Source organism: Girardinichthys multiradiatus, chromosome 12 (genome assembly GCF_021462225.1).
Source record: "Girardinichthys multiradiatus isolate DD_20200921_A chromosome 12, DD_fGirMul_XY1, whole genome shotgun sequence".
Lineage (NCBI taxonomy): Eukaryota > Metazoa > Chordata > Actinopteri > Cyprinodontiformes > Goodeidae > Girardinichthys > Girardinichthys multiradiatus.
Genome location: NC_061805.1, coordinates 21368083 through 21395182, shown reverse-complemented (window position 1 = coordinate 21395182; position 27100 = coordinate 21368083). Strand labels below are relative to the sequence as shown.

The 27100-nt window shown below is 39.0% G+C and overlaps 1 protein-coding gene across 1 annotated transcript in view; it reads left to right on the top strand.

The window, feature by feature from the left end:
• zgc:63587 (uncharacterized protein LOC393431 homolog) overlaps positions 1-25944 on the top strand; it is a 31091-nt gene extending 5147 nt beyond the window's left edge. The window contains exons 2-12 of the mRNA XM_047381693.1: positions 1535-1589; positions 2972-3071; positions 3162-3248; positions 4932-5055; positions 5444-5578; positions 5925-6042; positions 21886-21987; positions 22115-22260; positions 22422-22505; positions 22586-22643; positions 24882-25944. Coding sequence (XP_047237649.1) covers positions 1563-1589; positions 2972-3071; positions 3162-3248; positions 4932-5055; positions 5444-5578; positions 5925-6042; positions 21886-21987; positions 22115-22260; positions 22422-22505; positions 22586-22643; positions 24882-24947 — 1047 coding nt within the window. The 5' untranslated portion in view covers positions 1535-1562 and the 3' untranslated portion in view covers positions 24948-25944. The remainder of the gene's footprint in view (positions 1-1534; positions 1590-2971; positions 3072-3161; positions 3249-4931; positions 5056-5443; positions 5579-5924; positions 6043-21885; positions 21988-22114; positions 22261-22421; positions 22506-22585; positions 22644-24881) is intronic.
• Positions 25945-27100: the final 1156 nt, after the last annotated feature.

The following is a 27100-nucleotide window of genomic DNA, read 5'->3' as shown; positions in this document are numbered from 1 at the left end:
TTCAAACCTGATTTCAATTTCAATATGGCTGCTTCTTGTATAAAATGTTGAAAATTGCAGGAGTAAACAGCTAATTTCCACCTGTGGCAGATTGAAACACATTAAACTAGGGCTGTGCAATATTTCGCGATCATATCGTCATCGCAATATCACTGTGTGGAATGTTCATACGCAAAGGACTGTTTGGAGTGCACTAATTGTTGGCTAATATGTTACAAGTGGTATGATCTTGTGTTTTACATGCCAGTGTAATATTTAGCCAGTTGGACACAGTCTCAGGGCAGCAGATGCTCACACTGGATGTAGGAGTGCACAATACAGTATCTTTTTGTTAGCACATTCCTTTATTTTTGAATGCAGTGATTGGCGAGAAATACATTATTAGCTTCTGATGCTAGTGCTAGATAACCTGCTCATTGGGCACAGCAATTAGCAAGTCTCACTGGTTTTCCATTTTGCTTCCAACTCTTTTGTGATATCATTGCCAGATCTGATCTCCAAGACGAATTAAACAGAATTATTGATTTTACAACAACATTTTTTCTGTGATATTATTAATAACCAAATCCATTTAGATCATGCATTTTTGAAGCTGAAGACTGAAATCTGTCTTGTTTTCATTTATTCGTTGACTGATAACAGATTTCTTACAAATCATCTAACAGCTGCATTTTAAAATTCGAGATACATTCAAAATATTTACATGTGAATCATGCTATTTCCTTTTAAGAGGCTCTCACTTCTTGGGAAAGTCTAACACTTTCCATTTGCATTGGCTGGATCATGCCCTTGTCTTTACTGGATCCTTGCTGCCCTAAATGATTGGTGTGGCTTTGTAGTGCTTGACAGTGAACTGTAGACAGGGGTGAGACACGTGTTCTCCTTCAGCTGAGCTGCCCCATATCGGAAAACTTTCAGGAACCAAGAGGCCAAACATCCATTGTTCTCTCCACAAGCTTGGTGAAACCACCCTGTCAAAATCTAGGACCTCTGCCCTCCTTAATGTAATTACTAAAGGGGGCCAAAAACTAAGTGTGTAACACCTTTTACTTTATGGTGTCATTCCCCAAGTGTCCATGCACTGAGTTAATTATGTATAACCTATAAAAATGGACAAGGCTCAAAATAGGCTTCCATGGTGCCTGTTTCTGAATTCATGTTTCCAGGATCACCTTGAATCTCTATTTGGTACCATATCACAGCCTGCCTCCTCCTAATGTTTATTACTTTCCATATCAAGAGCCAATCTGTAGTTGATAAAATGAAGCCCTATCTTCCTGCTCAGTCTTCGTTCTTCTGATTTTAATGATTGGCTTTGTTCCTTTGTCATTTGTTTGGAGTCATATAGTGGGAAAAGTGCATGGGTCACACAAGACTGTAGATGGTATACAGTAAGCCGACTGTTATTGTGCACTAGGTGTATTTGTAGAGTTCAGCTTTATTACATGTTTTTGGTAAAATGCTGTAGCTATATAATTGTGTTGCTTGCAAAGATGTCATGGACAAGAAATAAATCTTTTCTTTTTACCTGCAGGCTTATCAGACTCTGTTAAAAAGTAGTGATGTCGCAGTCTGGAGAAAAAGGAAAGGTAAGGATGAGAAGGATGCAACTTTGCAGTTTTTACATTAAATTCCTTCATATGGACAGCAATTAAATACATAAGAGACCTTACCGATGAGATGCATGTGCTATGGTACTAATGTTTGGCATGCATGCTTTGCATAAGCAATCGAAAAGGAAATCCTGTTTTATAGTGCCTGTGACAACGAATTTCATGATAAATCCAATTACATTTTTGGAAAGGAAACTTAATTCAATTCAATTCAGTTTATTTATATAGCGCCAATTCACAACACATGTTGTCTCAAGGCACTTCACAACAGTCAGGTACATACATTCCAATTAGTCCTAACAATTGACCAGTGCAGTCAGATTCAGTTATTTATTCAAATTGGATTAAAAGTTTTTCTGTCTAAGGAAACCCAGCAGATTGCATCCAGTCAGAGATTTGTAGCATTCCCTCCTCCTGGATGAGCATGTAGCGACAGTGGAGAGGGAAAACTCCCTTTAACAGGAAGAAACCTCCAGCAGAACCAGGCTCTGTGTGAGCGGCCATCTGCCAGGATCGACTGGGGGTTTGAGAGAACAGAGCAGAGACACAAAAAGAACACAGAAGCACTGATCCAGGAGTACTTTCTATGGGGAGGAAAAGTAAATGTTAGTGTATGTAGCTCCTTTAGTTGTTTCATCTAGAAAGAAAGAAGAGATAAACTCTGAGCCAGTTTTCAAATATAGAGTCTGAAAGAGAGCACATAGAGTTAGTCACAGTTAAGCTCAGTCAATTGCTATATCTAGGAGAGAGAAAGGGTTAAACACTGAAAGACAGGGCCAAGTGGATCATCTGTTGAAGGTGAGCATTAAGTTGTTGCCAGCAGAAGCTTGGACAATGCCCCTCTCCAGAAAGGTGTCACAGGTAGACAAAGAGTCAGGCCAGGTGTAGCTTCTAGAAAGAGAAAAGAGAGAACATAAAGTTAAAAACTGAAATAACAACAAATAATGCAAAATTGGAGAGTAGTGTGAGAATGTATCGAAGAGGGTGAAAGTGGTCATTATGTCCTCCAGCAGCCTAAGCCTATATAGTGCTTATTTACAACAATGTCGTCTCAAGGCACCCCACAAAGGGTCCGAAACGGTGCGTGGCCGCCGGGGAGGCCAAACCAAACCACCGAGTGCCAGAGCCCGGCCATCCCAGAACGGGCCACGTGTAGGGGCACCAAGTAAAATAATAAACTGGTAAAGTTTGTCCATCTATAGCCCACTGATGGCCATTGTTATACTAAAAACCACAAGGATCGGGATACCTCTCTCTGTCAGACCTGATCCGTTTAGCATATGTTTATTACTATGTTAGAAAGTGTGAATTGGATACCTGACATTAAAGGTTTGACATTATTTTTGAATCTTCTACAGTTTCCAGATGCAGCTGGTTATGTAGGTTTTGCAAACCTCCCGAACCAAGTGCACAGAAAATCAGTGAAGAAAGGCTTTGAGTTTACCCTTATGGTCGTTGGTGAGTGATTATTCTTTATTACATATGTTGATAAGATTTTAAGTTTTTTATAAAAAAAAGATCATCTAAATTCTTTCGCTTGTTTGTTAGGAGAATCTGGTCTGGGCAAATCAACACTTATAAACAGCCTGTTTCTTACCGATCTCTACCCTGAACGCTACATCCCTGGTGCCGCAGGTACGCTCTCTAATAGACATGCACACAATTCAATTCAATTCAGTTTATTTATATAGCACCAATTCACAACACATGTTGTCTCAAGGCACTTCACAAAAGTCAGGTACATACATTCCAATTAATCCTAACAATTGAACAGTGCAGTCAGATTCAGGTATTTATTCAAATTGGATAAAAAGTTTTTCTGTCTAAGGAAACCCACCAGATTGCATCCAGTCAGTGACTTGCAGCATTCACTCCTCCCGGATGAGCATGTAGAGACAGTGGACTGTCACTGGTGTTGACTTTGCAGCAATCCCTCATACTGAGCATGCATGTAGCGACAGTGGAGAGGAAAACCTCCCTTTTAACAGGAAGAAACCTCCAGCAGAACCAGGCTCAGTGTGAGCGGCCATCTGCCACGACCGACTGGGGGTTTGAGAGAACAGAGCAGAGACACAAAAAGAACAAAGAAGCACTGATCCAGTAGTACTTTCGATGGGGAGGAAAAGTAAATGTTAATGGATGTACCTCCTTTAGTCGTTTCACCTAGAAAGAAAGAACAGATAAACTCTGAGCCAGTTTTCAAGGATATAGTCTGAAAAAGAGCACATAGAGTTAGTCAAAGTAGAAGCTCAATCAATTGCTATATCTAGGAGAGAGAAAGGGTTAAACACTGAAAGACAGGTCCATGTAGATCATCGGTAGAGGGTGAGCATTAAGTTGTTGCCAGCAGAAGCTTGGACGATGCCCCTCTCCAGAAAGGTGACACAGGTAGACACAGAGTCAGGCCAGATGTAATTTCTAGGAAGAGAAAAGAGAGAACAAGGTTAGAAGCTGAAATAACAGCAAATAATGCAAAATTGGAGAGTAGTGTGAGAATGTATCGAGGCCAAACCAAACCTCCGAGTGCCACAGCCCGGCCACCCCAGAACGGGCCACGTGTAGAGGCACTAAGTAAAATAATAAACTGATAAAGTTTGTCCATCTATAGCCCACTGATGGCCATTGTTCTACTAAAAACCACAAGGATTGGGATACCTCTCTCTGTCAATTGTAGACATGCACTCTGTTATAAGGAAGAAATGTCTGCGGCTTAGTCCCCGGGAGAGCAAGTCTGTTTGTAATCCTACTGTCTTCAAAATGACAGCCCTTCTTATGGCAAAGTTAGATTAGGATTTCTTTTACCTAAAAACAATTGATCGAGTCCTCACTGGTAAGGTAATGTTGACTGTTGATGTAAAAAGTCAGTTATTGTTAAAACTGGTGGGCTGTTTAAGAAGTCAGCTTTTAGATGTTGCTGTTCAATCAACTGTTCAGTTAAAAAAGTCACATTCCACAACTACGTAATATGAAAGCTTCACATTCAAGCTTTGTTAATTAGGTTTTTAAAATGAATTTATTTATATTTTCAGACAAATTCTGTGAGGAAATTCTTAACTTTAATCTACTCGACATTCCTGCTTTAAGTTTGCTTTAAGTTTTCCCTTCCTTTGAACGATGAATATAAAATAACTTTTTGTTAGGTTAAATGAAGCCATATCTACACTTTATGATTGGGGCACTCAGTCTTTGCCACATATGGGGACTAAATATGTTTTTTACATAGTATGAACATCCCCAATTAATTGTATTTTCATATTTTTCCCAGAGTGTTGTGCTTGTGTTAACTCTTTTTTTTTTTTTCTTGCTTTAACCTCACAGAGAAAATCGAGCGGACGGTCCAAATTGAAGCATCCACTGTTGAAATTGAGGAAAGAGGTGTGAAGCTTCGACTCACTGTGGTTGACACCCCTGGATATGGTGACGCCATCGACAGCCAAGACTGGTATATCTGATCTGATTGCTGAGGAGTTAGAACAACTTCCATGTTGTCAGTCTTTTCTTCTTCTTTTTTATGTAACCTTCCTCAAATATCTGTTATACGTTTTGAGTACGTTTGGTGGTGTGTAATGTTTGTGGATCTCCATTTGTTTGTTTGATATTCTGCTTTCATGGCTGTGGTGTGATACCAAGCGTCTTCTTTTAATTCCTGTTTTCAAATGAAAAATTATTTTAGGTTTCCTTGTGGAGTACAATACATCATCCATGTGGATATATGATACTGCTGTCTCTCCTTCCTTTACCTTTCCTTTACGTTTTTGTTGTACTAGCTTAAATGTATTGTCATTTTTAAAGAGTACTTAACTTACTGTCTCTTTTTTTTATAACATCAGCTTCAAGACCATCATCCAGTACATTGACAATCAATTTGAGCGATACCTACATGATGAAAGTGGGCTGAACCGAAGGCACATAGTGGACAACAGGGTGCACTGCTGCTTTTATTTCATTTCTCCATTTGGACACGGGTAAAAATAATGCAACGACGTTGTTTTGTAAACACTAATAATAGGACAGATTTTGGTTTTCTTATACTTAACATCCAGGAACAATATAGAGAGAAGCCTCAGTAGAAGGCAGAACCTCCTGAATTGCGAGATCTGTTTTTGTTTCTTAAGCTTCTGCTGACTAAACTGTTTGAATTTTTGAACATATAGTAAAACAAACTTTAACTTCCTCTAATCATTTAGTTCTGCTTTTTCTGTAAGTTTTTACAAGTTTTCTCCTAACATGTTCCTTTTTTTGGTTGTCTGCTTTTCTTACTTTTTATTGTTCTTCTCCCGATTAACCTCCTTGTTTTTTTCTGATTCTCAGTCTAAAGCCTCTGGATGTGGAGTTTATGAAGGCGATCCACAGCAAAGTCAACATTGTTCCAGTAATTGCAAAGGCTGATACGCTCACACTGAGAGAGAGGGATCGTCTGAAGAGAAGGGTGAGTTTGATAAACACACACACTTATTCCCGATTTTACTTATGGCCATCTTCTCGTAAAATTTGATTCCTCCCTTAGAGCAGATATTACGATAAAAGTATTGCTGCATTTTTTGGATCTTCTATTTATTTGTTTTATTCCACCTGCAGATGAGAGGTTTATACATTACATGTGGTCAGAATTTACAAGTTAATAACAGAATACTATGGCAAGACCTAAATCTTTCATCCATGCTTACTGGAATCTTGGTGTCAGGCTTCTTTATGTTTGTTTTTAAGAGTAAGTGTGCTTCCTTGTGTAATTACAGTTATGTATGATCTTTTTGTGTTTTTCATGACACCACCAGATTGTTTAAAAGTCCAGGGAGGGGCAATAAATGAGAGGAAACTGTAGGAGGAACAAGGGTATAAAGAGTGTTATATTTAACATTGATGCACCACATATCATTCAGTGTTAAGTCGTTCGAGAACCTTCCTGTTGGAGCCGACCCAGTTGTCTGCATGCCTGTCTGCACGCTCCTCGGCTTCCTTCTGTCCACAGGGGAAGGACGTAGTAACACCTAATTTTATGGACACTTGTGAGTGTTCTTAGACGATAACTTCACATGTGCATTATTAGTTAGCGGGCTTTCCGCCTTCTTTAGCCCACCTTAACATTTTGAGGGGTCTGGTCACAGAAATAAGCCCCTCTTTTAAGTTGCTTCCGCCTTTATAAGACAACCAACCACTCACACCGGCGCAATCACACAGTGTCCTTATATGAATTAACCCAGCATTGCCAATCCAGCAAATAACAGCAGAAACATTTGGTTAACTTTTTCATTAATCGTTATTATCTCAGGGCTGTGGCAGGGTTAACTTGAATCCCAATGCTGTCTTGGTCCTTACATTCATCACTAAGAGATGACAAGAAGTGGCTGCATTATTTGTTTGACAGTAGTTTGCAAATAGGGCTAAAATAATTCATTGAATGATTCGAATAACTTGATTGCATGCTGTCATTGAGGCAAACTTCATGATTCTATTCTTGCTGTATCGTCTAGTTGCATACTGTGCAGCGGTCATGTGTTTCAGGGATGGCGGTTATTGCATTGGCACATAATGCTTCTGTTTTATATTATGTGTAATGGAGAAAGAGAGGGAAACCAAGCGTTTATGCCGTGACCCTGCTAGACCTTTTAAGTGCTCCTTAGGCACTTAACATTAACAATCCCATGTTTCCTGTCACCACAGAGTCCCAGAAAAAAACCCAAGCTTGGCGGCTTGAAGCAGGTCACATGTCCTGATTATGAATCGGACGTGACATTTGCCTTTACGCCCGACTTTTTTTTTTGCTGTAAACATGTAGCCAGTAGCAGCACAAATGGAAATACATCAACAGTATCTCTCCAGATTTTTACAGCCTAACTGTCCACAACCTTATCTGTCCATCAGTTTGTCCACATGCTCCACTAAATGTTCCCTTAACAGACATTTCCTATTGTACACCAAGCAGCAATTAGCTTGAGAGTTAAACAAAATCTTCTAAGAAATCCTCACATGCTTTCTCAGAAATCCATACCACCTAGGAAGTAACAACGCATTTTGTTTTTGCTGTTATCTGCACATACAGATAAATGTTTTTGTCCTGTTTTCCTCTCTGTACTCGGACTTAACCCTAAATCTTTCTAGCAATTGGGAGTTTCTTGGAAAGTCATTATCATCAGGAAATCTAGAGGGTTAATTGACAAATCTTCATTTAGAAACATCACCATGGTCCTAATGAGGGCAGATTATTCTTTCTATCTGCTGTTTGGCTACAGTTTAGGCATATACTACTTTTATTTTAATCTTTTATCATATAAATAAGTATGCTGCTGGAATGCTTTTGTCCAGTCCAATGTGTTTTTGGCAGGTTTAAAATTGTGTATCTTGTGTTGTTAAAAACATTGAAGACATTTTTATCAAATAATATAAAGAAGCCAACATATTTACTTTTTAGAGAATAAATTCATCATAGATTAATTATTTTTTGTCCTGACCTTATTGATACAGTAATCTTGTTCCCAGCATACATGCAAGCAATCAATCAATCTCATAAAGCATGTACATTTATCTTTATAAAGAGTCTTTAAAAGGAACTGGCTTATGTATTGGTTGGCTCGATCAGATTAGTTAAAGTGGCTCTTTGCTATATGTGCCTGAATCTCATCATGCAGTCCTTTACTATGAAGGATGACGCCAAACCTTCCTTTGAGGTTAGACCCCCAGGAGCCAAGGACCTGTCAGAAAGCAGAAGGCCTCGGATGATTGATAACCCTGAGTGTTTTACCCTCACAATTTATTAGTTTGTGCTATGCCGGCACTTTCTCACAGTTTGGAGCCATTTGTCTCATAATAAGTCGCCTGTGCTTTCCTTAAGTCCTCAGTCCATTTTGTTATTATGAGGGGAAACAGCTTGTATAGAACAATATAAGTTTCCTGTAATGTGTCAAGACTGTTCCACTGAGAAGACACAACTTGCCGCCCTGTACAGCTCATGTTCAAAGAACATGTTGAACATTTCTCCCATTGTTTACCACTCATCCCCTTAATTCTGCTTTCTTCACATCCAGTCTTTCCTCTCCTTGAACTGCCTCACATATCAGTCTCTTACTAACCCTCTCTTACCCTGCCAATTTCCTTCAGCTGGGTTGCTGTGGTTCTAGTTTATAAGTTGCCCTGAGGAGGGTATATTGAGAGGCTGATCCTCTCAGTCTGGGACCCTAAAGTCATATCCTGTATAGGGCTTTAGTCTCAAAGTGAATTACGTTTTTTCTATCAAGAGGACAGCACACAACTGGTTTAGACTGGAATTCTAAAGTGAGCAACAAATAAAGTTGTCTGGTTTGAGCTGAACAACAAAGTGCTAGTCATATGTGTCTGATCCCCCTGCCCCCAATGTGTGATAATGGATTACTGCATCCCAAAATACTGTAACTACCTGGTAGTCCTTCATGCTTTGATGAAATGCAACCGAACCAAACAGTCCCAAAAACATGCAACAACATACTGACTGCCCATTTTAAAGGGCCAACAGGACCAGCAGAAACAAAAAGCCCATATTTTATAGTAAGTGAAATATTTGCAACTGTAATAATAATAATAACAATACTACTACTAATAATAATAGCAATAGGAATTATAATATCAATAATGTTAATTATAAAAAAGAAGTTAAACTCCTTATTGTGATAATGTTCCTCACAATAATAATACAGAATGTTCTTATTGTTGCATCCCTTATGTTTTCCTTATGTAAAAAGCATCTGTCTTCTTAATTCAAATAATGTTTTTTTGCTAAATGTCTTGGAGACAAAGTCCACTAAATCTTGGCCGAAAGCTGTTCAGAAATGTTCCTCGGCTTAAACTCTTTATTTTGTTTTTCTTTTATGTTGACAAATCCCGATCATGATTTTACTGTTAAAAATCTGGATAGATACTGACCTGTGACCCTTGATCAGAGGTACATCTTGAAATGTGAAATAGTTTATTTAATTCAAATGTTTATTTATTACACAGAGTGATATACAGGTCCTTCTCAAAATATTAGCATATTGCGATAAAGTTCATTATTTTCCTTAATGTCATGATGAAAATTTAACATTCATATATTTTAGATTCATTGGACACTAACTGAAATATTTCAGGTCTTTTATTGTCTTAATACGGATGATTTTGGCATACAGCTCATGAAAACCCAAAATTCCTATCTCACAAAATTAGCATATCATTAAAAGGGTCTCTATCATCTGAATCAACGAGTTAACTCTAAACACCTGCAAAAGATTCTTGAGGCCTTTAAAACTCTCAGCCTGGTTCATCACTCAAAACCCCAATCATGGGTAAGACTGCCGACCTGACTGCTGTCCCGAAGGCCACTATTGACACCCTCAAGCAAGAGGGTAAGACACAGAAAGAAATTTCTGAACGAATAGGCTGTTCCCAGAGTGCTGTATCAAGGCACCTCAGTGGGAAGTCTGTGGGAAGGAAAAAGTGTGGCAGAAAACGCTGCACAACGAGAAGAGGTGACCGGACCCTGAGGAAGATTGTGGAGAAGGGCCGATTCCAGACCTTGGGGGACCTGCGGAAGCAGTGGACTGAGTCTGGAGTAGAAACATCCAGAGCCACCGTGCACAGGCGTGTGCAGGAAATGGGCTACAGGTGCCGCATTCCCCAGGTCAAGCCACTTTTGAACCAGAAACAGCGGCAGAAGCACCTGACCTGGGCTACAGAGAAGCAGCACTGGACTGTTGCTCAGTGGTCCAAAGTACTTTTTTCAGATGAAAGCAAATTCTGCATGTCATTCAGAAATCAAGGTGCCAGAGTCTGGAGGAAGACTGGGGAGAAGGAAATGCCAAAATGCCAGAAGTCCAGTGTCAAGTACCCACAGTCAGTGATGGTCTGGGGTGCCGTGTCAGCTGCTGGTGTTGGTCCACTGTGTTTTATCAAGGGCAGGGTCAATGCAGCTAGCTATCAGGAAATTTTGGAGCACTTCATGCTTCCATCTGCTGAAAAGATTTATGAAGATGAAGATTTCATTTTTCAGCACGACCTGGCACCTGCTCACAGTGCCAAAACCACTGGTAAATGGTTTACTGACCATGGTATCACTGTGCTCAATTGGCCTGCCAACTCTCCTGACCTGAACCCCATAGAGAATCTGTGGGATATTGTGAAGAGAACGTTGAGAGACTCAAGACCCAACACTCTGGATGAGCTAAAGGCCGCTATCGAAGCATCCTGGGCCTCCATAAGACCTCAGCAGTGCCACAGGCTGATTGCCTCCATGCCACGCCGCATTGAAGCAGTCATTTCTGCCAAAGGATTCCCGACCAAGTATTGAGTGCATAACTGTACATGATTATTTGAAGGTTGACGTTTTTTGTATTAAAAACACTTTTCTTTTATTGGTCGGATGAAATATGCTAATTTTGTGAGATAGGAATTTTGGGTTTTCATGAGCTGTATGCCAAAATCATCCGTATTAAGACAATAAAGACCTGAAATATTTCAGTTAGTGTGCAATGAATCTAAAATATATGAATGTTAAATTTTCATCATTACATTATGGAAAATAATGAACTTTATCACAATATGCTAATATTTTGAGAAGGACCTGTATATGTCTTTGATGATTATGACTTCCAGCTAACGAAAACTCTGAAATGTAATTTCTAAGAAAATTTGAATAATACATATAAAACAAAACAAAAATGGATTTTTAATACAGAAATTCTGTCCATCTGAATATGTATGTACATATATTGTAGAGTAAATACATCCAATACTCAGTCCAGACTCCTTTTTGCATGAAATACTGCATCAATGCAGGCTGACATGGAGCCAATTAAAAGGTTATCACCGCTGAGGCCTTTTTGTGTCTGCTTTCTCTCATCTTCCTCTTTACGGTACTCCATAGATTCTCTATGGCAGAGGCGTCCAAACTTCTTATCATGTGGACCAATATTCTCCAGTCAAAGGTACTCCAAAGGCCACAAATCTAATTTAGTTTTTCTTAAAAGTGCAAAAGTAATTTTTTTTAGATCTACCCAGAATAAACTAAACAAGCACTATTTGAATGAAATGAACAAAGTTGTCTGATTATTGAAGAAATGGAATCTCTAAATTATGTTGATCCACATAATATAAGGGTTTTGCACAAATGTCTTATTGAGCAACAAGAACTGGATATGGGTCACTCTGTATTTAGCCAAGTTAAATGAATGGTTGTGCTCAAGCCTGCTTTTGAATAAAGGTTGCTGAATGTTTTCGGTCCTATTAATCTTTAAATGAAAGTGAAATTAAAAAAGAAAGGTTAATAAAGCAAACCTACTTTGTGTACCTAAAATGTTCCATTTTAAGAAGTTTTTTCTGTAAAAATCTTGCCCTACAAAAAGTGTTTATCTGCATCAGCCACTTGTGCTGGCAGGCCGAATTTGTATCATTCCTGAACTGTTATTGGGGTCCGCAAATAGCCCCCTGGCCTATGTAAATCAAGCACTATGCTACTGTTCTTGTTATACTGTGTATTTGGGCTCCTACAGTTGTTGCCCATGTCCAGTCTGTGTGTGGTGCCTCTTGTAGCTGTGACTCGAGCTACAGTCCACACCTTGAGAATCTTCACCAAACTCTTGAATAGGTTTTGCTTCACTATCCTCTCATGTCTGTGATTATCCCTGTTGCTTGCACCTTTTTTTGCTACTGTTTTTTTCCACTTAATTTTCCTATAATATGCTTCACTGTGTGAGGAATCACTTTCCTTTGCAAAGATCTTTTTTAAATGACCCTCCTTGTAGAGGGTGTCAGTGACAGTCTGCTGGCAGCAGTCTTCAGGGTTGGTTTTGGCATAGCGTATCTAAAATGTAGCATTTCTGTATTAAGATTATATAATATTCTAGGAAACATGCTAACCTAACATGCTAACATAGTAACCCTAAGCCATATTTATCAAAATTAACAGAAGTAAATGCTTGAACTGTATCAGTGTGTAATGAATCTATGTAATATAACAGTTTTCAGTGCAGAGTGTAAACTCACTTGTGAACGTAGAACTACAAGTTGAGCAGGAATGACTTCACTTTGTGTCCTTGCTCTGGTACTTGGTCTTTTTCCTGCGAGTGTTTCAAACACGCGGATATATTTACTTTCCTGCTCTCCTGCGGTCATTGTGCCCAGGCATGCTTCACATCTCTGCTGATTTTGAAACAATAAATATCTGCTTTCCCTTATGGAGCCAACAGCTCTATTACACATGGTCCTCTGTTCTGAGAAAGTGTTGAAGGGCAACCTTGCTAAAGAGTTAATTTATATCTGTTATGTTTACTAGTGAGACTCTTAGACCAGTTTTAAAAAGTCCTAATCTGTGGCTGAATTCCTGTATTCACACTGCCCCCCTTTAAGTCTCACCTTAATACAAGATTACATGAATAGCTCAATTGTATCTGTGCTCTTTGATCAGAGGAGAGGTGGGTGGTCTTTACTGTACAAATACTTTACTCAGACAATAGGAGTGGGAGGGTGTGTGTGTGGATCATTGTTGCTCATGTTATACCTTCACGTAACCATGGCAGTTAGACTTCCTCCCCACTTTCTGTTGCTTATAGATACTGCAGGTTGGGGCATACTGCTTTTGAGTGCAGTTCTATTTATTATAAATACATTTTTCCTTGTATGCAATAAATTCAAGTATTTTTACATGTATTCCTGGTACAACTAAAAGCTCTTTATGTTGAAAATATAAGCCCATTTTTTTCTTTCATTTTCAAACTGTTCAAGATCTTTGGTAAATCACTGATCTCCCGAAGCTACAAAGATCCATGTACACAACATGCAAACACTTTTTTTTTTAAGCTTTGACACCAGATTATAGTAGTTAAGTAAGGCAGCAGTTGGCAACAGGTTGGAGTATGTGAAATTGTGTTTTGTATGAAGTCTAAATCCCCTTCAACCCCCTCTGTAGTCCAGGTATTGTTGGGGCTCCCTCACCCTCATCAGGCTCTCTGCAGGTTGGAGAAAGATGACTGGTTGAAAGGCTTTTCCTGCCAAGAGACAAGCATTAGTTCCCATGGGTCTTTGAGGTTAGCAAATTAAGTTTTGAAAGAGAAGAAAGGTTGGCAAACTATTGTGAAATTAGATTTTCTTTTTCCTTTATAAGACCTTTGTTTTCATAATTAAGCATCAGGGCTGTCAAATATTTTTTTTTTTTTATCGTTGGTAATAGTGTATGGCTCTGTGTTCTCTACAGATTTTTTCTCTTCATGCACTGGGATTTTGTAATCAATTCCACTGTGGTTTTTATATGACACAATTTGAGTTTTATAAACATTTTGTTACTGTTCTTTGAAATTTTAGGTTAATTTTAGGTACTAGGTTTTAGAGAAACCCTTCTTCTATTGGTTCAAACTTTCTTGCATGAAAATAATGTTCATGACATTTTCCATCCTAGGTTTAAACAATGCCATAGTATTCAGGGTTTTTAACTGGGGAGCCTTAGACCTTAGTGCTGCCTTTGACATGGTGTTTAATCACCTTGTCCTGCCAAGACTCGAGCATTCTGTAGCTATTAAACGGTCTGCTCTTCTGTTGTTTCAATCATACATAACAGTGAAGTTTGTCTTTCTAGGTGAATGAACATTCTTCCACTGCTGCTCCACTTACCTGTGAAGTTCCTCCGGGGTCTATCCTGAGCCCCATCCTGTTCTCACTGTACACTCACCGGCCACTGTATTAGGTACACCTGTCCAACTGCGCGTTAATGCAAATTTCTAATCAGCCAATCACATGGCAGCAGCTCAATGCATTTAGGCATGTTGCATGGTGAAGATGATCTGCTGCAGTTCAAACCGAGCATCAGAATGGGGAAGAAAGGTGATTTAAGTGACTTTGATCATGGCAATGTTGTTGGTGCCAGATGGGCTGGTCTAAGTATTTCAGAAACTGCTGATCTACTGGGATTTTCATCCACTACTATCTCTAGGGTTTACAGAGAATGGTCCGAAAAAGAGAAAATATCCAGTGAGCGGCAGTTCTGTGGGCGCAAATGCCTTGTTGATGCCAGAGGTCAGAGGAGAATGGCCAGACTGGTTCGAGCTGATAGAAAAGCAACAGTAACCCAAATTACCACTCGTTACAACCAAGGCATGCAGAAGAGCATCTCTGAACGCACAACACGTCGAACCTTGAGGAGGATGGGCTACAGCAGCAGAAGACCACACTGGGTGCCACTCCTGTCAGCTAAGAACAGGAAACTGAGGCTACAATTCGCACAGGCTCACCAAAATTGGACAATAGAAGATTGGAAAAACGTTGCCTGGTCTGATGAGTCTCGATTTCTGCTGCGACATTCGGATGGTAGGGTCAGAATTTGGCGTCAACAACATGAAAACATGGATCCTTCCTGCCTTGTATCAACGGTTCAGGATGGTGGTGGTGGTGTAATGGTGTGGGGGATATTTTCTTGGCACACTTTGGGCCCTTTAGTACCAACTGAGCATCGTGTCGACGCCACAGCCTCCCTGAGTATTGTTGCTGACCATGTCCATCCCTTTATGACCACAGTGTACCCATCTTCTGATGGTTACTTCCAGCAGGATAACGCGCCATGTCATAAAGCACGAATCATCTCAGACTGGTTTCTTGAACATGACAATGAGTTCACTGGATTCAAATGGCCTCGTCACCAGATCTCAGTCCAATACAGCACCTTTGGGATGTGGTGGAACGGGAGATTCACGTCATGGATGTGCAGCCGACAAATCTGCAGCATCTGTGTGATGCTAACATATCAATATGGACCAAACTGTCTGAGGAATGTTTCCAGTACCTTGTTGAATCTATGCCACAAAGGATTAAAGCAGTTCTGAAGGCAAAAGGCAATCCAACATTAAAATTGTATGGTAACTCTGGAGGAGCTGCAGAGATCCACATCTCAGGTGGGAGAATGTGTCAGAGTTGTGCATGCCACAAATCTGATCCCTGTGGAAGAATGACAAGGAGAAAGCCACAGTTGGAATAAAGCTATTAGAGGTTTTATTTAAAGTTTGCTACATGACATGTTGGGGACATGGCAAACATGTGAAAGAAGGTGATCTGGTCAGATGAGACCCAAATGGAACTTTTTGGCACACATGAAAAACACTGTTGCGGCAGAAAACTGGGGTGTGGGTTTGTCTTCCAGCAGGAAGACCACATACATACAGCCAGAGGTATTTTGGAATGGTTTTTAGACCAAAGCATAGTCATGTGTTAGAATGGCCCAGTCCACAAGCAGATGTTCTCTATACAGTCTGGCTGATCTTGAGCCATTTTGCAAAGAAAAATTAACAAAAAGAATTATGTTTCTAAATGTGCAAAGCTGAGAGAGATGTACATTACTGGTCAAAGGTTTTACATACACTTTCTCGCTTAGTGGGTCTCTTTATTTTCATGACTATTTACATTGTGATTCTTACCAAAGGCAACAAAACTATGAATGAACACATACGGAATTATATAGTATTTTAAAAGTGTGAAATAACTCTTAAATATTTTTATATTTTAGATCCTTCAAAATAGCCCCCCTTTGCTTTAATTACTGCTTTGCTCTCTTGGCATTCTCACCCTGAGCTTCATGAGGTGGTCACGTAAAATGGTTTTGTAAAGAGTCTTGAAAGAACTTCCCAGAGGTGCATTGAGAGACGGCGATATAAAAAGAGATAAAACACATTTAAAGTTCTTTTACAATTTTTCTTTTGCTAAATAATTCAATATGTGTTCATTCACAGTTTTGATGTCTTAAGTGAGAATCTGCGTACAATGTAAATAGTCATAAACATAAAGAAAACCATTAAATTACAAAGTTGTTTTAAAACTATTGATTGGTAGTGTATGCCAAAAAGATTTCAGCTGGGACTGCCACTAAAAGTGGGGTTAAGAGGTTTTGACACAGAACAAGAAATGCATGCTGCACATTGTTTTTGTTTTGCTTGTAAAAACAAAATAAAATAAAAAAATTAAAAGCATTTAACATTTTACTTCTACACAATGCACTACTTCGTATTGGTCTGTCAAATGAAAGCCCCAAAAAGTACAGTGATGTCTGATTTTGTAACATTGCAAAATGTGAAAAGGTACAGAGGGGATGAATTCTTTTGGAAGGCACTGTAGATCATTTTAGAGCAAGCAGCTGGCTCTACTGGAATGTTATTATGATCACAGAGCAATCACAGTGGCCAGGATTTTTCTTTAATAAATTCTTCAGCCTTGGAAAAATAGGGCCCCAGTCCCTTAACCCCATACCAAGCAGTGTCCCACCAGTTGGTCCATCATTAGTTTTTCTTGCTTTAAAACACTGTTCTCTTTCTCAGCTTAATTATCGCACAGATTTTGTAATGAGATTGAACAAACTGATGTTGTTATTTAGAAAGAAAAGAAAGGGTTGCTTGTGAGAAGAAGCAGAATTTGTCAGAGGTTTAGATGTTCTCTCAACATGAATCAAGGTTCTAAGCTGATCAGATACGCTGATTAACAGCCGCTTCATTCCCAAGGTCAATCCGCTGAAGGGGGCAGGGAGCTGGTCGGCTACATTACGTCAAAGTACCATCGGCCTGCTTCCTGCAAGTTTCCAATTCTCTTTTCAATTTAGGTAGATTTGTACTAAGATGTACTTGAATTGTTTTGTCTTGTTTTATTCCCCCGTGTGTTCATTGTTGATTTTCTTGGAATGCTATTGTACACTTCCAAGTATTGTTGCACTTTGACTTTAATGGATACAAGCAACATGCCAACCCAGAGGAGAATAAGTCTTGTCCTCCAGAGGCACATGAAAAAACCGTGCAACTATAACTGTGTTCGCAGTGTTTCGATGCCTTGGCAGATTTATGTTTTCCTTCGGTGAAAATTGTTTAGCAGGTGTTTGAGTCACTTGTTTTTGTGGGTTTGCTTGTGAAAATGAATAAATGATAAAAACATCGCCCCCAAGCGAGGCTGACGTGGTGAAAAACTTGATCCCTTTAATGATAGGTTTGCACCTTGTTATGATTGGATGTTTTGGTTCAACCTTCTCTGCTGTTGCAGAAAAGTTGCTCAACCACGTCTCCCACCACATCCCCCTTTGTAATTATATCTATGTGTAGACCTGCAGATATTGCTATATTTGGGACACACATAACCACTGCAATATTTAATGCTGCTATTTCTAGTACTGTCTGATCCTAGCTTTTGTGGATAAATCCAGGTTTGCCATGACTCGTTCCATTTTTTGAATTCCTGACCCATTTTCTTACCGCTAAGGTTTAGTCCACACCCTCACACTGGTAACAGCTGGCCAACACAATGAAGTACCTTAACAATGCTTAATTTTCTGTAACCTGAGGCAAAAATATAAACTATAATTATTTGCTTCCATTTATACATATTGTGGCAAGGTCTTGAGTGTTCAGGTCCTTCATAGTTTGGAAAAGTCTGGAATTTGATTTTAGTATTTTCCAAATTTAGATATGTATGGAAAGAGAAAATAATATGTCCAGACTTATTTCTTGATTCTTTGTCTAAATGTTCCTCCCTCCCTCTTTGTGTCCTACTTCCCTTCCTTCCTCTTTTGTGCCATTCCTTCCATCCTCCTTTCCTTCTTTCCTTTCTTGTGTCCTATCTCTCCATATTTTCTGTCTTACCTTCTTTGCCACCTTTCCTTTCTTCCCGTCTACATTCATTCATTTGTTCTTTCTTTGTGTCTTAGCTACCGTCTCTCCCTGGGAGTTTGTTTTTCCAGATTTCATACTTAAAGTGCGCCCACTGTGGAAATATCTGCCATAAATTCACATGAACATTAGTATTTTAGATTTTAAACTGAACATAGTCTTGAATTTTTACATGAAAAATATGTAGGAACCCTGTGAGTGGAATAGTTGATACGTCAGCCTGACAGCACTGAGTGGACCAGTACAGCCAACCATAACAACATTAAGGGGGCGAGTGTTGTGTTTTAGCCCAGCAGGATAGTCATAAACTCAAAATGGCTTCCACTGCCAGCGTGCATGTGCCAACTAAAATATACAGCTCGCTTGAGCAGAGTCTGGCGTAACATTAGGAATTAAGGCCTACATTGTGTACAGTAAATCAGCAGGAGACAACAGGGATTTGCAGCAGGCAGTGATTTTGGGATCTCATGATCCGTGAGAGGTCTTGATTACAGGTGTCAGACTGTTTTAAGCACACGTTATGGAACAGAATAATTCAAGTAAACAGGCATTTTGGATTAGGAGGGGCTGCAAACAGATGACAGACTACAAAATTGTGTTTCAGGAATGACCCAAAGAAGTTTCAAGGGATTTATTGGTAGCTTCCTTCGACTCACATCCCAGTTTTAACAACTTTTCTGGCAGTTTGGAGTTTGAGTCTTTCCATTTCATCACGTTCCATTTGTTTTCCTCTTCATCTTATTTGCTTGTGACTGCCACGATTTGTTGTGCGCCTCATTTTTTCCTGCCATTGTGTTGCATGTTTATTTTTGCCTCTCAGTGTACAGTTTCCCTAAATTCTTCGTGTTCTGCCCCACAACAGTTATGTTTATCTAGCCACCATGTACACTGCTTCTGTACATCGGGTGTGTACATGAGCAGGGTGGGGGAAAGGAGGCTCAGGTCCGGTGTCAGGCTCTCCTCTGAGTCCTGCAAAGCTTGTTTGTTTTTAGATCTGCCCAACAACAATACCCAACTCACCCCACATACACTATCTCACCCACACACACACCATCCAGAACCCACTGAGAAAACAAGCCGCCGCCACAACATTGACTCAAACAGGCAAACCTGCGCTCACTTCCCCGTCTCCTGGCTGACTCATTACTGTCCCATTATATACGACAGCACATGAAAGTCCCCCTAAAACAACACCTGGCATTTTTTGGCTCTGTTACACAGGACTACATTGTAAATATGAATATTCTGCTCTTGAGAAAACAAAAGAAAACTGCACCTTTGATGTTTATAATAATAAATACTGACATCTGTCCCTGATGTAGCTGAGAAGAAAGCTCCTTTGTTTTAACTTGTTTCTTTACCGGTTAGAGAAGAAAAAAGGAGGGAGAGACCTTCTTCTCGTGCTTATTCAGAGCTTGAATCCACATGAGTATTATTATTTCACCTGTCTGCTCCTTTGCTCTCGTGCCCTTTTTCCTCCACAGCAGAACCTTAATTAAATGTGTTGCTGCAACAACAGACACTTACACAAGCCTTGAAATTACTATAGAGTTCCTAAACCTAGTGAGTGAAAGCTGAAGCTGTTATTCTGTCCATATAATATAAAAGGATTTCTGTTTCTCCTGCAATACCTCTTGAACTGTTTTATGTTTCGTTGCCTTATAACTACATATCGTAATGTATTTTAATGGATTTTAAGTTTACAGACACACACAAAGTAGTGTATAGTTGTATGGTAAAAGGAAAATGGTACATGCTTTTCAAAATATTTTAATAATAAGAAACTATTCACTCCCCCTTTACCCAGACACACTTAGATAAAATTATTATTCAACATTAGTGAACAAGCAGAATCATGAAGACAAAAACACACAGCAGACAGGGCAGGGATGAAGTTGTGGAGAAATCTAAAGCAGGGTTAGGTTATGAAAGAATATCCCAAGCTTTGAACAAGCTCCATTCAATCCATCATCAGAAAATGAAAAAAAGAGTATGGCACAACTACAAACACACCGAAACACGCCTGTCAACTTGAACTAACAAGGCGAGCAAGGATAACATTAATCTGAGAAGCAGCTGAGAGCTCCATGGTAACTCTAGAGGAGCTGCAGAACAGATCAGGTGGGGAGAATCTGTTGACGGGACAGTAATTTGTCCTGCACTCCACGAATCTGGCCATTATGGAAGAGTGGCAAGTAGAAAGCTGTTTTAAAACCGTAAATTTCAGTTTACGGTTGTGCCACACCCCATAAAGCAGTTACAGCAAAGGGTTGGTGGAAGGAGCTCTGGTCGCATGAGACCAAAATGTAACTCATAGACTCACATGCAAAACAAAACCTTTGGAGGAAACTAACACTACACATGACCACGAACACACCATCTCAATAATGTAACACTGGTGGGAGGTTCATGGTGTGGGGATGCTTTTTATAACAGGGACAATGGGTGTGAGCTACAATTAAATGAATTAAATCAAAGCATATCCATGTGTTCTCTTAAACCCCCAGTCGGTCCTAGTAGATCCTCACGCTGAGCCTGGTTTTGTTGGAGGTTTCTTCCTGTTAAAAGGGAGTTTTCCTCTCCACTGACGCTACATGCATGCACAGTATGAGGGATTGCTGCAAAGCCAATGCTAACAACTGTCCACTGTCTCTACATGCTCATCCAGGAGGAATGAATCCTGCAAGTCAGTGACTGGATGCAATCTGCTGGGTTTCCTTAGATAGAAAAACTTTTAACCAATTTAAATAATAAACAGAATCTGACTGCACTGTTTGATAGTTAGGATTAATTGGAATGTATGAACCTGACTTAAAATCTGTATGATTCGATTCAAATACAACTTTTGAAGTGCCTTTAGAGGACATGTTGTGAATTGGTGCTATATAAGTAAAACTGAATAGAATTGAGTTGATTTAAAATGGTACAAAGTTCAGTTCTAAATCTAACTAAGAATCTGTTGCAAAACTTGATGCTGATGGTCATCGGCACTTGTCATCTTGACTGAGCTATAAAGAACAAATTCAGTCTATAGATGATAAGTCTATCTGTATGATTCGATTGAATTGACTTTGTGAAGTACCTTGAGACGAAATGTGTTGTGAATTGGCGCTATATAAATAAAACAGAATTGAATTTAATTTAGATGTCTGCACTGTACTTATGAACCTTGTATAAATAATGTAAAAATAAACTTGACTTGACTTTGATGTAATGACTTTTTAATAGTATTTAACTCCGTTATGAGCATTAGCTTGACACAGTGAACGTCTAACATTAAAGCAAACGCTATAAGTCATTTTTAAATTTAATTAAATATAGTTGATAGAAATGAAATTAGCTTGAATTGATCACGTAAACTCTTTTGACATAAATGGCAAAAAATTTAATTAGGAAAATTGAAAGGCTAAAATTACATTTACCTATAAAAGCATTTTAAAACCTAAAACTTTAAAGAAAAAAATATTAGACAACATATTATCTTCAGGGCCTTTAAAAGCCGAAGTTGAGCATTACTTCATGATATTGGTGTGAGTTTTGTTATTACCTGCAGTGTCACATCTGCCTGGTTCCAGCTGCTTTTGTTTCCAAGCAGTGGAACAGTTTACATCACTGTACCTCAGCCTCACTGCATGTTTTCCTTTTAGATCCTTGATGAAATCGCTGAGCACGGGATCAGAATTTACCAGCTACCTGACGCTGACTCTGATGAAGATGAGGAGTTCAAGGAGCAGACCAGAGTGCTGAAGGTGGGAGGATAACCAACAGCTTATGACTGCTGTTTCAATAGCATATCAGACAATACCAAAGTTTTCCTCTTTGTTTCCTCTTTCTTTATTTATTGGCCACCTTCTGACTTTTAATGGCCTTTTGCAGGCAAGCATCCCCTTCGCTGTGATAGGGTCCAACCAACTGATTGAGGTGAAAGGGAAGAAGATTCGTGGCCGACTTTACCCATGGGGAGTTGTAGAGGTGGAAAATCCAGAGCACAATGACTTTTTGAAATTACGCACCATGCTTGTGTGAGTCTCCTTGGTAATAAAACCTCTTGGCTAATAGGTTTTTTTGAGTAAGGGCGAAAACTTTAACAGGGTGTCTGTTTGCAGTCCTCAGGATAATAGTCTAAAGCAGAACTCTACTGCCCTCTTGTGGCCGATTGTCTGATTGTGTTTGGTTGTTTTAGGACCCACATGCAAGACCTCCAGGAAGTAACTCAGGATCTGCATTATGAGAACTTCCGATCTGAGAGGCTGAAGAGAGCCGGCAGGTGAGATGCGGATTGAAATCAACAGAAAGTCCTCAGCCGTTTTTATCAAGTTTCATTTTTATGCATTTTTTTTCCTGCAGATCTGCGGATGAGGAAGTGGTGGATAAAGACCAGATTCTGCTACAGAAAGAGCTGGAGGTAAAAACACAACAAGAAGGCTGCACGGCTGGTGCTCTCTGGTCTCTCTACTCAGTTTTTATATAGATACTTTTATAAAAATCTATTTCACGCTCACCTGTCATCTTTGCTGCCCTTCTTCCTGGTTCTCCTGTGAAATCCTTGTCTTGCATTTAAAAGCTACGAAACGTTTTTTTTAAATTTTTTTTTTATTCTCTGGTAACATTGTTTACCTCGAAGGCTGTAGAGCCTGCATGTCATTAGACTATAGCCTGTCTGCTTATTGCTCTTGATTGGCCTGTTGGTGTTACTGTTCCACCATAGAGAGCAGGTGGAGCTCCATCAGAGCTGTTCATAAACAATGTGCTAACGGGATATGCCATCACTTCCTCCCTGGATGTCCTTCCATGGTTTTATGATGAAAATGACCTCAGTGACACTAAGCACAGAGGAACAGTTTTAAATTTCATTACATGTTGTAATTGTTGAGGGGGGAGGAAATGCCACTACACCCACTTCCTCTGTTCCTAAAATCTTCACTGACAGGAACCCCTATGTAAGTCGTTTAACTCCAGTTAACTGGGTGAGTTAAAGGTTGTTTGGTTGGTTATTTGGGATAATAGTTTGCAGATTACTACTACTATTGTTATTGGTGGAATTCAAAATACAACGGACTTAATTTTTAACTTGCAAAGTTAAATTGAAAACCTACTTTAAAGTTATTGTGACTGAAACATTAAAAAAGACATTCATTAAATATTTAAGCTTATGTCACATTTACTTTTTATGCCTGACATGACATGAAGGTGACAGGGAATCAAAACCTGATAAGAAATAGAGGTACATAAAAAATGTAATCTAACAGAGAGCAAATGAAGCTGAGCAGAATACAGAGCCAGTGTATTTTGGGGTAATTTATCTGACAGACCAGCGCAACGTAAAATAAGGTGTTCAGCTCAGGTGTCTCTAAAACTGAACTTTTTGGCCTACATGTCAAAGGTAATTTGTTCAGAAAAACACGCTGCACATCATCCTGAACACACCATCCCCACTATTTCACACGGTGGTGACAGCAGCATGCCGTTGGGATGGTCTTCCTCAGCAGGGATAGGGAAGCTGGTTGGGTTGATGGGTAGATGGATGGAGATAAATACAGAGCAATCCTGGAAGAACACCTGTTGATGCTGCAAAAGACTTGTGCCTGGGGCGGAGGTTCATCTTTCAGCAAGCGAAAAGTGGAACCTCATTAAATGCTAAATCCAAGAGTCTGTGGGAAGACTTGTGGTTAACAGACGCCCTCCACCCAGTCTCACTGAGCTTGAACTATTTGCAAAGCAGAACAGTGAAAAATTAAGTCTCTAGATGTACAAAGGCCTTTGAGGCGTGCCCCAAAACACTTGTCGCTGTCACTGCAGTGAGATGTGGTGATACAATACATACTCCTGGCACACCCTGTAAAATTTTCCTTCCTCGTTATGCTCTAATTAGAATAAAGTTGTTATTAATACATAGAATACTTCTGAAAGATATTGTATTCACAGAGGAGTCGATAAATGAGTTGAAGATGAGTGGCTGTTGTTACAAAACTGAGAAATGAAACAGAGATGTGAAGAAAAAATATAAAATACAATCCAAGAAGACAATCTTTTCAAAATAAAATGTGAGTTGATGGAAAATACGACCTAGACAGGAAACTAAATAAGAAAAAGGAAAATTCCATACCGAACTTGAAATAATTTCTGTAGTTTTCTCTCCTGGCATTATTAAACCTAATCAGTCTCTTTATCTCAAATTCTGACTAATAAAGACTTTGCCAAACTCCGAAGGAAAAGTTTATTTTAAGACAAACTAAAACAAACAAGAGAAAAAATATTCTGTGAAGTTAACATTCACAGCCACAAGATGGCGACATATATTTATAAAGATGGCAGAACACTTGTTTTATTTAGTTATACTTACCAACAAATAATCTTAATTATGCAAATAACACCTTTCTAATGTCATTACATTTGAAAGTAATAAAAATATGCACATACCTTGGAAGTGTGCTTCTAAGCCAGTTAAGCTGAACTGTAGCAGCGGTTTCTTTTTGATTTTCTCTGATGTCAGAAATATGAACCGTTTCATTCTGTCCAGATGATTCATTATTGAAAGGTATTTCTTTAACCGTACGTTTCCAAAATGAAAAATCATCTTAACTTTTCTTTGTCTTTAGCAAGTTGTTTTTTCAAGATACATTTTTATGTTGTTTCTCTGTAGCTGAGGCGCATGCAGGAGATGCTCGCTCAGATGCAGGCTCAGATGAAGATGAAATCTGACCAGTGAAAGAGTTCGAGCTCATACGGCACATTTACAGCACAGACCGACAGAAACCCTCCAGCTGCCATCCAGCTCCTACACCGTCATCTACACACCACTGTTTCCTTTTTTTGGTTCCCTCTAAGCCTCCATCCACCAGCTGCCTGGAGAGCCATGCTGTTTTATTTTGTATTGTTTTCAACCTCAAAATAAAAAAAAATGAACAAGGGGTGATTATCATGAACATTTATCCGTTAATTAGCCTTACATCTTTGTTACTGTCTGTCAAACTGCCACTGAAAACGGTACTAAGAGACATTGCCATCACTTAAGTTTAAAGTATGTTTGAATTATAATTTCAGCACCAGTTTCTATTTGTTGTGCAATCACTTTCTGAAGGTTTTAACCTTGTTTTAACTTAAAGGTGAAAGACTGTTTGATTGTCCTATTTTCTGTCTGCTTACACGTTCGGCCCCGTTTTTCCTTTCTTCTGGGTGGCTGCAGCTCCTCACTTTCTGTTTGCTTCGGGCTCAACAGAACACATCTGGTAAACGGTTCCTGTCCAGAATGATGAATGCAGCTGAACTTTACTATCGGTTAACAAGGAACTCTGATTCCACTCTGGTAATGTACACACTATCCCACCTTAGAATCATGTAACATACTTGTCTTTGTTTTGAGCCTTAATGTTAGTGCCAGACTGCAGAATGAAAGTTTTGGTCAAGTTTTTGATCATGTGTCTTTATTGGCTCCTTTATTTGCCACCTAATATGTAAAACTCTCCTACACTACATGTGCAGTTTTTTCCAACATACTGTATACTCAGATTAGATAGATTATTTAACTTCATGTAAATTCCCTCCATTTGTGAGCAGCAGAGTAAACCTCCCCACTTTGATGCGACATTGTCATCCTTTTGTCTTTTTCTTGAGTTAATTATTTCTTAACTATGTGCCGTAAAGGACTTGTATTTAGCTGTCAACAATCTTTTTTGTATTGTTTTGGAATAAAGTGGATAACTGAAGTATACATTTTTTGGGTATTTATTGTTTCACATATATAGTTTAGGATGTCTTCATTAGAGCTTAATCAAAGCAATTGGATGTTTTCCTGACGTCGGAGGTTTTTGTTTGGTCTGATCTATTAGCGAGATGCTAAGCGGTTTTCATCCGGTAGGATCTCCTTCCGGTTTGTTGGCTCCAGGGTGATCTTCTGCAAGAGGAAGAGGAGCATCATGGGCCAGACGGGCCACTGTCTAAAAAGCTTTTATATTTAATAATTTCAAATAAATAAAAAATGCAACTAAAATGCTTTAAATGTGTCAGTAATTTATTAAATACACAAATAATGAACCCTCTTTTGTCTTGATATTTTTTCTGTTTTAAATTTTATATAAGTTTGGATGCATTAATTAAAATTCCAATAAATTGGCATGGTTGTGTTTAGGCTGATTTTTGTTTTGTATGTCAACTCTTCTACAATAAAGCAATCTATCCCTATAGTAGTTTTGTGTCTGACTCCATTTTGAAAGGCATGTTTTGGAAAACCACTCCAACATCTTATTTTTTTCATTCCCTTCTGTTTAACATCCTTTAAAATTTTGTTTCATTCCTTCTCACTTGGTGTATATATATATATTTTCCTGTACAAATCTCAATTTGTTTATATATAGCCAAATAAAATAAAAGTTTTGATGACGTAAGGAGTTAGCAAAAAATAAAAACCGATCAGTCAGCTTTTTTGCCAGTTTCGTGCTCCCTAGCTTGGATAAAAAAGCTTTTATTGCTAAAACCTAGAAGTTAAGGGCTTAAAAACTATTTATTTATGGTAAGAACTGAAAATAATGTATACTAGAATTGGGCCAAAACGTTGATACAAATCGATTCTATGGCAGTCTTAAAAGTGCATTATTTTTTCTCGAAGGAACACAAGTGGAGCACAAGATAAAGGGACCCCAAAGGATTGAACGTGAAAATCATTAAAACTTGAATTCACTACATGTGAATATCCATTTATTCTAGTAATAATTAGTTTTATATGTGCTAGCACATATAAAACTTAGAGCACATCGGGAGATTATTTAAACTCACCGCCTCTCATTAAATACACTCTAAAATCTGATTGCTGAACCTGATAGCGACTCTGACTACGGACCAATCACATTGTCTATAGCAGCGTTA